Source organism: Pectinophora gossypiella, chromosome 4, assembly GCF_024362695.1.
Source record: "Pectinophora gossypiella chromosome 4, ilPecGoss1.1, whole genome shotgun sequence".
Classification (NCBI taxonomy): Eukaryota; Metazoa; Arthropoda; class Insecta; order Lepidoptera; family Gelechiidae; genus Pectinophora; species Pectinophora gossypiella.
The window spans coordinates 11557001-11570173 of NC_065407.1; the positions used below are offsets into that span (position 1 = coordinate 11557001).

Consider the following 13173-nt stretch of genomic DNA (forward strand, 5'->3'; position numbering starts at 1 on the left):
CGTATCCATTGCCCCTTAAAAGATTTAGTGATCTTATGTAATCGACTGACTTGTAAAGCAAGTTTATTTTTATTCCGGGTATTAACAATGTGCCGATCGCTATTTTTTGCAAATAATCCTATATGTTTTTTTACATATTAAGTTTTCAAAGATATATTGTGATGCCAAAGTTAAAAATGTAAGTAATTAGAGTACTTGCAACTGTTTTTGACGACTAAGGTAGATATAATGAACCCATTAAATGAACTGTAGTAGCCCATGCATCGAGAAACCACATCCACATTGATGTGGTCACAACACCTTTCGACTTTTAATACAAGCCCACAGAATTGTAAATAGTTGAACGCATTTTGTGTTTCGATTTTTACGTCGACAGAAAAGAATTACAAATAAATTTTATTTTCTCTCCCTCTAGAATATACGTACGACACAAACACAAATTAAATGTATTTGATTTATGTAGTTAATAGGGTTTAGATTAAATGAACCAATAATACACAGTTTTTCTTGGATCAATGTTATTTATGTCAATAAAATGTAACATTCTACAATATAATAAAATAATTATTCGTTTAATCTAGTGGAAGGCAGTTTTAAATATTAGCGACAAAACATCGAGGTTAATAAAAACATCTAATAAAAATTACATAATAATTATTTGCGAAGCTGTAACATAAATATGCGATCTCTATTGTACTTTACGTAAAATACTTTTAAAAATATAATGTAAAGCTTATAAAAAAAACATTGTAAATACAACGAAATCTATAAATGCGATTGTAAAGAATTAGTAGTTTCGAGAGGACTGAATAGCCTGCAGCACCTCTTTTAATGTTGTTTCCAAACTTTCGATTTTTGTTTCATACTGATTCAACTTGTCTTTAATTTCGTCAAATACCGTTACATTCGTCTTTTTGCTTATCACAACCTTTGCATTCTTCACAATCTTCCGATCAAGTCTGTAGTTCTGGCAGCGTTCGAAGCAACATCCACCTGTCTCAACATCCTCGTAATCATCACCATATTTTCCCAGCGGTTCCGCATGAGGTATATCGATTTTATTCTCTTGATTCGGCTTGACTATTATCCGGTATTTAGGCAAGAAGTGAGGAAACAAGCTTATGCGCTTGGCGAAAGGTTTTATACACAGCATCTTTGGTGTAATTATATGCATTTCTTGTAAGTACTGTGGTAGCCATGACCAGCACCTCGATGGTTTTGCGTATTCTTTCGCGTTACCAATCAGAACGCTCTCGAAATAAGATATGAGTTTGATTCGTGAAATATGGCCAACGAGTTCGGCGTCTGCCCTAATCTCCTGTGTATCGCTAACGGCCAAACCGTTCAGAAGGTTGAACAACACAATAGGAATCATAAAAACGAAAACAATAAATATAATATGACTGGTCACCGGGAATGTACTGAACTTAATAGATCCGGCATCAAATTCGCCTGTCAACATCACAATAGTCTTGAACAGGGACCGTCCTGGATCTTCGAAAAAGTCTTCTTCCTCATCTTCCTTTTCTTTGCCGGTGTTGTTAGGATTTGGAGGGGTTTGATCGCTGTCCTCTACAACGTTTCTGAAAAGAGTATAGAAACTCAAAGCGAAGGCAATGATCAGGATAAAGTACCAAAGCAAGAACTTGAAGAAATTCCATGATACGGTTTTCAACATCACGATGTATGTCGATAATGTTGGAAATTGACCAATAAGCAGAACGAGTTCCGCTGATGATAACAAAATGGCCACTGCTGATAGTTGTTGTTTTGTAGATTCTTGAGCCGAATCGTAGCAGACTATCCACGCAGTGACGACTATCAACGCGATCTCCATCCAGTTTTCAATACTTTGTAAGTATCTTGTGGGCGAGACCAGCAGTTGAAACAGTTCTCGGACAACAAGAAGAATCAGACCGATTACAGCCCCAATATGTGTTACCACGTTCAATACCTCTATAGCATCGGATTGTTTTTTCTCCACACCATATCCCCATATAATGTAGAGAATCAAACTCAACCATAACAGAGAGTAAAATGTAATGTTCGCATAGAATAAACAACTTAATCTTTGCCATTTTAAGTAGAGAAAACTGGTGATTACGGGATGTTTTAGAAGTGGCCTTAAATCCTCATTTCTTGTCATATATAATAATGCGTCTGTTTCTGGTGCCAAAATGGCATCATATTCCTTGACGTTATTGTTAGAATTATCCATTAGTGGCACTTTGCATACTTCGTTTTCGAGCGAATTGTTTGGATAAACTAGGAAACTATATTTCATGTGTATTTCGTAGTCGTCATCAGTGGGCCGCTCGCCGTTCGTCGTGATACATTCGTCTAGATATGTTTCCAATGTTTTGGCGTTAATATCTGCCAATGGTGGTTCGTTAAACTTGTTGCGTAATCCAATACAAGCTCCATTCCTTAACAATTCCAACACCGTGTCATTATCACCATTTCTAGCAGCGTAGTGCAGAGCTGTATTATCTTTCATGTCAGAATGATTGACATTAATATTGATTTTGGGATGTTTAACTAACATTTCTAAGCACTCTTTGAAGTTTGATTTCGGATTTTTAGCATAAGATCTCATTCCTTTAACAGTAATTTGTAATAATGACTCACTGTTAACGCAGTCGAATAGAGTAGAATCGTTGTCAATAAACATTTTAAGAATTTTAGAATATCCGTTTTGACAAGCATACGCAATCGGACGATTCGTGTTACCAGAGCATGTTGCATTAGGATCAGCTCCAGAGCTCAGTAAAGTTTTAACCACTTTTTCAAATCCTTTCTCTGTTGCTAACTGGAGCATAGTGTTCATCCCATTATTAGCTGCTAATGCAGGTTTGTGATTGTTTTTCTTAACTAGCTTGCCGAAATCACGGACAAAGCTCTCTTCGTCGTGTCTGCTGAGATAGGAGAACAACTTATCCACATCGATAACTTCAGCATTTTGTGTATCCGAGTCGAACTTAGCCTCTAAGTGTGGAAATGCTTCTTTCAAGAAGTGGCGTGCAGTTTTACCTCTTCTATCTTTGTATGTGTCTATATCAACGGGTTCCGTGGCGTAATCTATGATAAAAGTCACAACTCTTTCAAGACCTTGCTTACACGCAGAATACACTGGAGTGACACCTTTAGAATCGGGAGCGTTGGGGTTACAGCCGGCTTTTAGAAGAAGCTCTATAATGTCCTCGTACTTAGCCAAATCTTGTTCACGGTCTCCATCGTCATCTGAATCTTCGATTTTCTTAATTGCCAATAACAGTGCCGTGTTTCCCTTACTTTTGATGTTTACATCTATTCGATCGTCTTCTAACAAAGCCTTGAGGGCTTCAATATTACCGCTGTCGACAGCAAAATGTATTGGAGCGGCGGCATGAGTCTCATTAAGTTTATTGACTTGCACTTCGTGTTGTAGCAGTAACTTTACGAATTCCTGTTTATTCGGTTCGGAGACTGCCATTTCAAGGCACGTTTTGTAGTCGGGATACTGGTAGACGTATTCGAGGTCGACGGCGCCATAGCTGACGAGTTTCTTGAATGTGGGGTAGTCGTTGGTACGGAGCGCGGTTCGAAGCTGCACCTGGGGGTCGGCCCCGAACAGCGAGCTGCCGCGCGACAGCCTGTTGCCGCTCATTTCGTAAGTGTCCCGCGTCATGGCTCACAACACACTGGCATCTGAAAATGAGAACAAAGCTTTTGTTAAAACAGGACAAACAATTTTCTCATTTAGCCCAATTGTTTTTAAAACCATACGTAGTACTACAACTGATCATTGCACTATTATCCAATTGTATTTAATTAAATTTTAACCGACATCTGGAAAAGCTTCCCTTGATTAACGTAACGATGATAAAATACGTATGTTTACTCCTTATGCGATATAAAAGCGTATAACGTCGAAGTTTATACATGCTGCTGATTATGATGTTAATTAAAATTGCTAAACGATTGAATAAACATTCGTGAGAATCGGCCGTGATTGGCGTCTAGTGGGTGCCGTTAGATGCATATAAATCTCTCTATAAACGAGTTAGCGGTGGTGTGGTTGTGCGGAAGAAATATGTAGTTACTTTCAACATGTCACAACTTAGTTTGAAAAATTTGCTGTATAGTGACGTAATGGTACTTTACTCAGCCGGTCATGTCATTAAATGAGCTAGATCAACATTATTGTAAGGAAACGCGGGCATCAGCAACGGTAACGGTAATGAAAGGGCAATTATTCCGAATTTCTCCGGGTGCAATAAAGTTAATTCTACACACGTGCCGAACTCTCTCACCTACAACCAACACAAATTGGACCGATTTGCCTTCTCTATTATGTTATTCATAAGTGTTAAATTAGACCCTTCCACTACATCGAAAAATGTACCATAACCTTAAGTTTTAGCTACGAGATTCGCCTCTCTGTACACTCATTTTGTACACTTTATAGCTCCCAATTTGTGAAGGATTTTATTGCGCTATAATTGTTGTGTGAAGTCGATGAATCGATAAAAGACTGCGTAGTTTGTTTTTGGTTCTTTGTTATTGTACAATTTGCATTTAAATGTTATACCCGCATGAGCCTGCTGGTGCTATATCGATCCACTTTTCACAATAATCGATATAGTCGTCTAATATAAAACTTATCGAAACTAAAGCTTTATAACATTACAAAAGAAGAAACTTGAGGGGAATGCAATTCGATATGAAATTATTTTTATTGATAAGTATTCAAAAATACAGCTGTTTTACCAACTGTGAAACAGTTTTATATTTTTAAAGCAAAGACGTGAGTGTGGATTAGCGTATATGGTAGTTTAATTTGCCTCGCTTGTCGGACTACGTAAGAATATATTTGTCTTCGGATTTGTTCTTAATACATGCGATATGACTAAACTCGCCTTGGTTGGTATTAGTGTAATAGGATTACAAGCGTTTCGAGTTTAATTAATTATTTTGTCAGTAAAATCCACATTGATCTTTACAACTAAATTCTGATTTTGCTTTTGTGGACATTTAGTTGTACATTCATAAGAGACAATATTATCTGCCCCATAATGTTCACATTCAAAATCTTTATTCGCGAAGTAAGATTCTTGAAGGCTTCTCTACGATTTACGAACGGACTATTAGGTATATTTTTACAAAAGCTTACTTTACATCACGTATGCTAAAACTAGTTGGTAAAGTACAACTAAAATAAAGAGGGAATGTACAAAATGTTCAAAGAGGCGTAAAGAGCGGCAAAACAATGGTGCGCGCTCATCGGAACGTAGAGATACTCCACATGTTCAGTCCAGAATACACTCGCCCACAGCTGTGTTGGTTGGGCAGGCTACATTTACTATACAGTCATGAGCAATATAATGTACCCACTTTAGGACTCTGTCGCACTAACATATTTGACATTTAGTGAGACTTACAGTTCAATTTGTCAAAAAAGTTAATGTGACATGGTACCAAAGTGTATACATATTAATGCTCGTGACCGTACGCACAACTCATGTCTGACATGTCTGAGTGACACATCTTCAAGACTTGCAGCTACTTGATTGCGATTTCAGAGATGAATACGTAAACGATCTTCTTCTATCGTGTGGGTTGTGAGGTGGAGTACCAACCTCATCAACCCTGGTGTCAGGGTTACTATTGAGCCGCCAAAGGCCCTTGAAATGGCTCATGTAACGACTACTTACTTACATCAGTAAGTAGTAACCGGGACCAAAGGTTTAACGTGCCTTTTGAAGCACGGTCATCTTACTTTCAGACAATCTGGTGATCAGCCAGTAATGTCCTAACCAAACTAGGGACCACAAAGTAATTATTGTGATATGTCCCCACCGGGAATCGAACCCGGGGCCTCAGGATCGTTAGCCCAATGCTCAACCACTGGACCACGGAGGTCGGTGTAACCGTAAACGATGGAAGGATGACTCGTATCATGACAGGAAACTAGCCAATCGGCTGTACTTGTATCGCTTTTACAGCCATATATCTATTCCATAGTGTACGACATTTTTTTGTTAGAATTATCATTATCGTTGGTCTAACAGAATGCTCAGGTGAAACGTGGGTACTCCGTTCATCTTGCGATGGTACCTCTGACTAGTCCAATTGGGAATATAGTCGTGATTTAGTGAGCTTATATAATGTTGAAATTGTCAAAACATATAAATATATCGCTATCGTTATGATATTATCGCTTGTTGATAAAAAGCTCAATTTACGTCAAAATTAAAAAAAAAAAACTATTATCGATTGATGCAGACTTTTAGAAATTGTGCTTATTTTATTCGTCTGTACATGTCCTGTGTTTATGTTTTTGTGCAATATAGAATTATTGATTGAAGACTTTATATGGAAAAATATAAAAGAGAACTTTAGTGACTTTTTCTAAAACAGACTGTTAAAAATAAAAAACACATAATAACGAGTTCTTACCGCGTTTAAATCAGGGATATGAGACTCCCGATATTTCGACACTGTTGCAAGTGTTGTGTGTTTTCGGGACTGTTGAACTTTCCTACTTGCCTGTACACAAATACGCCTTTCAATCGACGCTTTAGAAAATTGCTATTATACTGGTACTTGTATCACCTGTTATGAAGTGTAGAGCCGAAGCTGAGCGTTTAGTACGCCATTGATTAATTGACGGTCTATTGTGGTCTTCATCTGGTCTAATAATGAAGCTGTTTTCATAATTAGGGACCAAGGTCCGGCAAAAGAAATAAAGTTAGAGCATGAACGCTACAATGTGGTTTATCGAAATAGATTTACGTGCTGATTTTCTTAGTAGAACGAGTCGATTTTCAATGTTACAAATAACTTCGTATTTCTACGCGAATATGTAAGTTGAAAATGATACGCCAATGTTAATGTACTACACTGTTGTGTCCATTGGGCTAATACTGGAATAATCAAATTGCAATGTATATTAACAGATTTAGGTAATCTGAATATTACAAAAACCTATAGACGGTCTAGTAACAACGATGACTTTTTCTATACATTTAAAATAGTGTTCATTTTCCCTTAAAGTGTTATCTCTTCTCTCTTCTATCGTGTGGGTTGTGAGGTGGAGTACCAACCTCATCAACCCTGGTGTCAGGGTTACTATTGTGCCGCCAACGTGTTACCTGTGAACGTGTTATGCGTAAAATAGATCTACTGAAGTATAATTTTGTGTTGGTTTTTGTTTACACCTCTACAAACGTCTTCAAGTATACAGGCATGAGGCAGGCAAGTATAATTTCAGATATAACAGTTTATACATCTTTTACAACAATAAGTACTTAGTGTGAAGTGAAAACACATACATGTTGGATTGCATTATCGCTTTATGATGTAAATATCGTGATTGTATGATAACCTGAAATGTAACTATGTCAATTGAATATTGAAATGACTTTAGCATAATGGAGCATGTTTAACCTATGTAAATCTCCATGGCGTGTGCAACCTTCGCTGAACATTCGCATTCACTCCTCCTTGACATTTTATCGAATTAAAACACCATGAAAATAGTATCAGGTTAGTCATGGGCGCGCCCCATGACTTGCAATGTTGACCCAATTGACCTTTCCAACTGATATCAATCTAAACAAAATAGTCATTTTCATATACGCTACCTTAAACTTCCTAGCCTTGAAACTAAATACTAAATATCTATGAGAATTCTAAGGCCGCATATTCGTATGGTGACACGAACCTTGACTCACAGCAATAATAACTTATTCACATTTATCTCTCAACAGACCCAATAGTATTTGCAAAGTGAGTGTGTTTATGTTAGATGTCAGCACATTTTGATTCATTGTTACCGCAAAGTGTAGCATTTCGAAACATAAACTGTTCTATTTAAAACGTATTATTACTCATTTTTCCTTATCAAACATTTCTCGTCCATTGCCTCTGGCGATACGACTGGGACCATACCATTTAGTTGTGTAAAAAAAGTAATCGTTTTAGCAATTAGCCACTTCCGTTGTTTCTCTGTACCTTTTGAAACTGGACGCACGTCTGGGTCCGGCTATGCACGCTACTGGTTTCTGTACAACGAACCAATGGACGTACCTCTCTCATCATAGCTTCTAAGTAATTTGAACTTTCAGTCCCTTCTATTATAGGCTTGATTATAATTTCGAAATACAGAACTTGTGACTAACTTGGTGGTGCTGTGTATGTCATGGTGAAATTGGTGTATTCCAAACTCGATTATAATTAATCGCTTAGGCGTTTGTGTGATTATTATAATTTGTCTATCACTTACTACTGAACGCTGTGAAAGTGGACTAAGCGTGAATAAGAAACATTCTCTCTCACGTACTCATGATTGCAGTCGTTACTTCAATTGAATCAAAGTCGTGACTCATTATTATTATACTTTGTGGTGTATTGATTCCTGTGGTTTTGTTTAGAAACTATTTCAGGGATATTGCGGAATATGTTATTTATTATTTACGAATTTGTCACTCTAAAACTAATACACATCTTGTAAAGCAACGCTTTTAACAAATACGGAAACATAAGCATGACGCATTAGTTTCGTTGTATTTTACTATGAATGGTGATGGTAATAAATCTATTTCGTCTACTATATGTAATGCTGAATGGAGCCCAACCGTGGCAGACGCTGCGTGGGCGTTCGGGTCAGGTGTGGGCAAATATTATGCAGGCTGAGTCAGATTGCAGTGGCGTCTCGATCACCTTGCACAAGTCATAAACCGGTTTCTTTACAACAGATATTTTTACAAATTAATTTCCTTTCAACGTACGTATTTTGGCTTCTGTTTGGTTTGTTTTGTATTCCTCAGCATCCCTTTTTTTTCTTCTATAAGTATAGGAATTATTCTAGTGTCAGGGTTATTACTGACCCGCCATAGGCTTCTGTTCTCGGTGCTCCGTTAGGAGCTCGGTGGCGCAGCGGTAAACGCGCTCGGTCTGCGATTGTTGAAGTTAAGCAACTTTCGCAAAGGCCGGTTTTAGGATGGGTGACCACAAAAAAAAAGTTTTCATCTCAAGCTCCTCCGTGCTTCGGAAGGCATGTTAAGCCGTTGGTCCCGGCTGCATTAGCAACCACCAATCCGCACTGGGCCCGCGTGGTATACCTAGCTATACCTAGCCGCTGGTGGGGAGCGGAGTTACCGTTCGATAAGTAGTATTATTCAGTATTCTATGTACATAGCTTGCCTAATTTTACCAGACATGGGTGAATATATTTTCCAGCTGGTCCAATTGGAGGTTACATTATAGTTCTAATATATAGACCATTTAAAGTATATTTAAATGCATAAAACCTGATGGCTTTATAAAGTATGAAAGTAAGATTATAAAAGCAAACGGGTTGTGAAATACCAGACTAGCGCACTAACGGTCACCGGCGCTTATGAATTTAAACTAGTTTCATCAGCAACTTGTTTAGGTAATTAAATCCATCATAAATATTATACACGCGCAGATTAAGACAGGAGTGTAAGCAAAGTATCTTCTCAATCGTAATACAAAATTAGAAATCTAAACTTACACTAAAGTACGGACGATAAGGTTCAAGCATCATCGTGATTGCTTATGGAGGGATCGTGACTGATCATAAAAGAGGGATATCTGTATCGTGTATCATAATGGCAATGCAGCTTACATACGGAGTACAGCTACGTGTCTACCATTGCCGAGGTTACCACACATCCGCCTCTTGACCAACTAAATAGTAAAAGCCTTCCGTTCCGCACACGAATCCAATTTCAACATGCGTCTTTCGGCGCTTTTTGTCAACTCTGTGCTTAATTTTCTTCGCCTCAAAATTCGTGACGCGTAGTATCTTCACCCACTTTCTTACTAGCGAGATGAGCTTGGATGGTCATGGAATTATCTACACAAAATCACCCGTTATTCCAAGACGCTCCATATAGTTTTTGATCCTTACTGTTATTCGAATCAAGTGCTTTGTTATACCAAATGCAAGCTCATGTAAGTTTAGATATGCTCGCCAATAAACTATCTAAAGGCAAATGAATCATGAAATCAAATGTTGATATTGAACATACGGGTACCATGAATTTGCTTAGCGATAACAGACGCTTATTTTGGATTTCAGCGTAAGTGCGATTGCGTTTGTATTAATGGGGTTAATTTTATGAACTTTGCATATCAAGTGCTTAATGGCCCATAAAAGCCTGAGCAATATGCCTGATCATTTACGACATCTTAAAGTACGGCTGAGAGCGTTGAAACTCTTTGCGATTCTATTTCGAGTCATTGGAGCGGCGCGGGCGCTGGGTTACGATTAACAGTTTTTACAAAGATCTTTGCTACATTTACAACAGTTTTACACCTTAAGAACTTTACGTTGTTTGTTGCCTCGGCTACTGCTCGGCGCCGTTTTGTATTATTTTCAGACGAGTTGGCTTGATACTCCATAATTTGTTTTGGTTACTTTTTTCTTCAAAAAAAAGATTTCTTCCGGTATTGAGATCACAGTCTCTGAGATTAGTTTGGCTTTTCTTATTATCTTGCATGTATCATTGACATAGTTTGTCAACGTAATAACTAAATAATGAGCTTTTTTTGTAGCATCACGTATTTATTTTCTTTATGCAGCAAGTCTTTATTTTCGTAACAACATGTATATGAACTTTTATATTCTATACAATTTGTCATATAAAAACGTACCTAGTAAGATACAGCAAGTGATATGAAGCACTCAATTTCCGTCACTTTACGAACTTCTAAAATATGTTACCGTAAAAACTTTTATATCTATACTATTTTGTAGCGAGTTCTTAAAATAATAGGTAGTACATTTAATTTGTTTGCTCTGACACAGTAAATTGTCATATGAAGCGCTCAGTTTACCGCACTTTACTAACTTCCAAATAAGGGTTACCGTTTATTGGTTTCTATTAAGGAAGTTGATAATACATTCGTAGGACCGTTCTGGAACGTGTTAGGTTCGACCTCCGAATTTGGTGTCCATTGGGACGAGTGGGCGAAATGTCGTCATTGTCACTCCTCGTCAATAGTTGCAGTAATGTTTGCATTGTGCGATGACCTGAGCTGTCTTAGCTATGTGTCATCGCATCGATGATTTAAATATGCCATTAATAAGGTGTGAGTGTTAATATCTTCTGTTTGTTACAAGACATTCTACATTAGTATTTCTTTCATTTTATATGTATTATTTAATCAAAATTTATTTTTGCAAAATTTATTTCACGAATTTGTAGTTTTAAAAGTAATTTGAAGTTGCCAAGACGAAATCTCATAACCATAACACTTAAAGAAACTATATATAAGCATATCTACTTGCTTGATGACCGAAACCATTTGTCACACATAACTAAATAACTAGCGTTCACACATAATTTTCGAATTAAACTTGACAAACATGGTGAGCGCTTGACCAATTTCCCAGTAAAAGAGTCGGGTAGCTAATCTTGTGAGAAATCTCCACTTGTTCGGACGATTGCACTGAGGCAAATTAATGGATTTCCGATGGAGGCAGAGGCTGCCTAATCGAGAGGTCTTCGTAGGTCATTACGTGTCTGTCAAAGTCATTACTCATCATTCCCATCGGCCTTTTACCACGGTTATTTGATTATGCATCCCAATTTTTTGAATCGTTCGATAGCGCACAAAAGATTTCATTATTCATCAAGATTATTGAATTGCACTCTATGGAATGTCTTGTCAGATGTTTCGCGCACAACATTATCAAATCTCGCTATCATAACTTATTTTTATTTATCAACCTCTCTTTAAAAGATACCAAACTCTTGCGCTATAAATACCAATGCCTGACCTCAGTATTTAACCGCAAAGCATAGAAATACCTTTCGCGTTGCTATACCTAAGTTAAACCTGTCTTGTCTAGACTAACCAGTCGCAAAACCTGAGCTGGCTTACATAAGAATTATGCATTTGCACTTAGATAGTTCATTGTCTGGTATCTTCGAACCTTCGCCGATATATTTGCCCACTTTAGCACTAGTTTTCTCCTTATACATGTGTGTGCTATGAAGTGTTCATTCATTCATGTGCCGGTGTTCGCTGGTATACAAATACGAATGCTCGTCGTATGCGTTGCCACTTTATCAATTACAGCTTCCCGCTACCAAACCAACCCACATGTCCTGCACCATAATACGGTGACGTCATCCTCGTCGGCCTTGTTCGAGGACCGTCACATGTGAAGTCTCTTCTCAATATTTAATGTTTACATCCACCCACATTGAGTGATTGCATCAAATAAAACTTTATTATGAAACTAAAACGCATCCTACTTGGTAAAAATCCGAAATTACCATTGCAATAATTGTCAGGGAAATATTTCGAGTTGTAATAATAGTCCTCTGAATATTTGCTATTGGCTCCAATAGGACAAGTTTCATCCACATTTGGTATTACAGCTAATTTGATGATAACATCGATAGAATAATATGTTTTTTCTTACTTAATATGACTACTGTTTTCGATAGATTCAGCAATAGTTAAGTGATAGAACATTCATAAGAACGCATATCGCCATAGCTGCAAATTTAAAATTGGTCGTTTTGCTATTTAGTAAACATTTCAATTTAAAGCTTAATAGAATACAACATTATAATGAAAATATGTTTGATATGAGTTTAAAGGAACAGCTTCGGTTGCTTGACAGAAACATGGAAATTTACATGAGAAGCAACATTTGGGTAAGCCTTGAACCGAAAACGACTCTAAAATTTTGTACATTGCCCAATGTCTTCCCTTCTTCAGCTATCAAGGATTCGCAATATTCGTATTTAATTGTAATACTATCAGCATTATATTGATCCACGAAACGAAACATCGCCATTAATATAAGTACATAACTAAGTACTTCTAAAAATCAGCAATGGTTTCAAATTGCGACTTACACGGCTGCGAAATTTAGCTCAGGTAACGCTATTCGGTATTTTTCTGGATAATTTTAAACTATTTATGTCTCATAAGGAATCTAACCCACCTGAATGAGGTAATATAGGATCACTTAAACTGCACTGTTCACAAGCACTTGTTCACTGAGTTTGTTCATTGGTTCGCATAGCGAGCGGCCGCGCCACTCGGCTCTGTGGTCAGAGTGAGGCGGCGCGCGCGCTGCCGTGTGGGAGGCGATGATCCTGCGCTACTGACCAAGCAATTACCAACCATACTGCTCCACTA

General features: G+C 37.6%; 2 protein-coding genes across 3 annotated transcripts in view; one reads left to right on the forward strand and one right to left on the reverse strand.

The window, feature by feature from the left end:
• LOC126366035 (gamma-tubulin complex component 2-like) overlaps positions 1–13173 on the forward strand; it is a 28593-nt gene that overhangs the window by 8655 nt on the left and 6765 nt on the right. The gene's annotated exons all lie outside the window — the stretch shown is intronic.
• On the reverse strand, positions 502–13136 carry LOC126366033 (transient receptor potential cation channel protein painless). Its single transcript, XM_050008917.1, has 2 exons — positions 12977–13136; positions 502–3687 (listed from the first exon to the last, which is right to left on the reverse strand). The coding sequence occupies exon 2, from the start codon at positions 3665–3667 to the stop codon at positions 788–790; it is 2880 nt and encodes a 959-aa protein (XP_049864874.1). The 5' UTR covers positions 3668–3687; positions 12977–13136; the 3' UTR covers positions 502–787.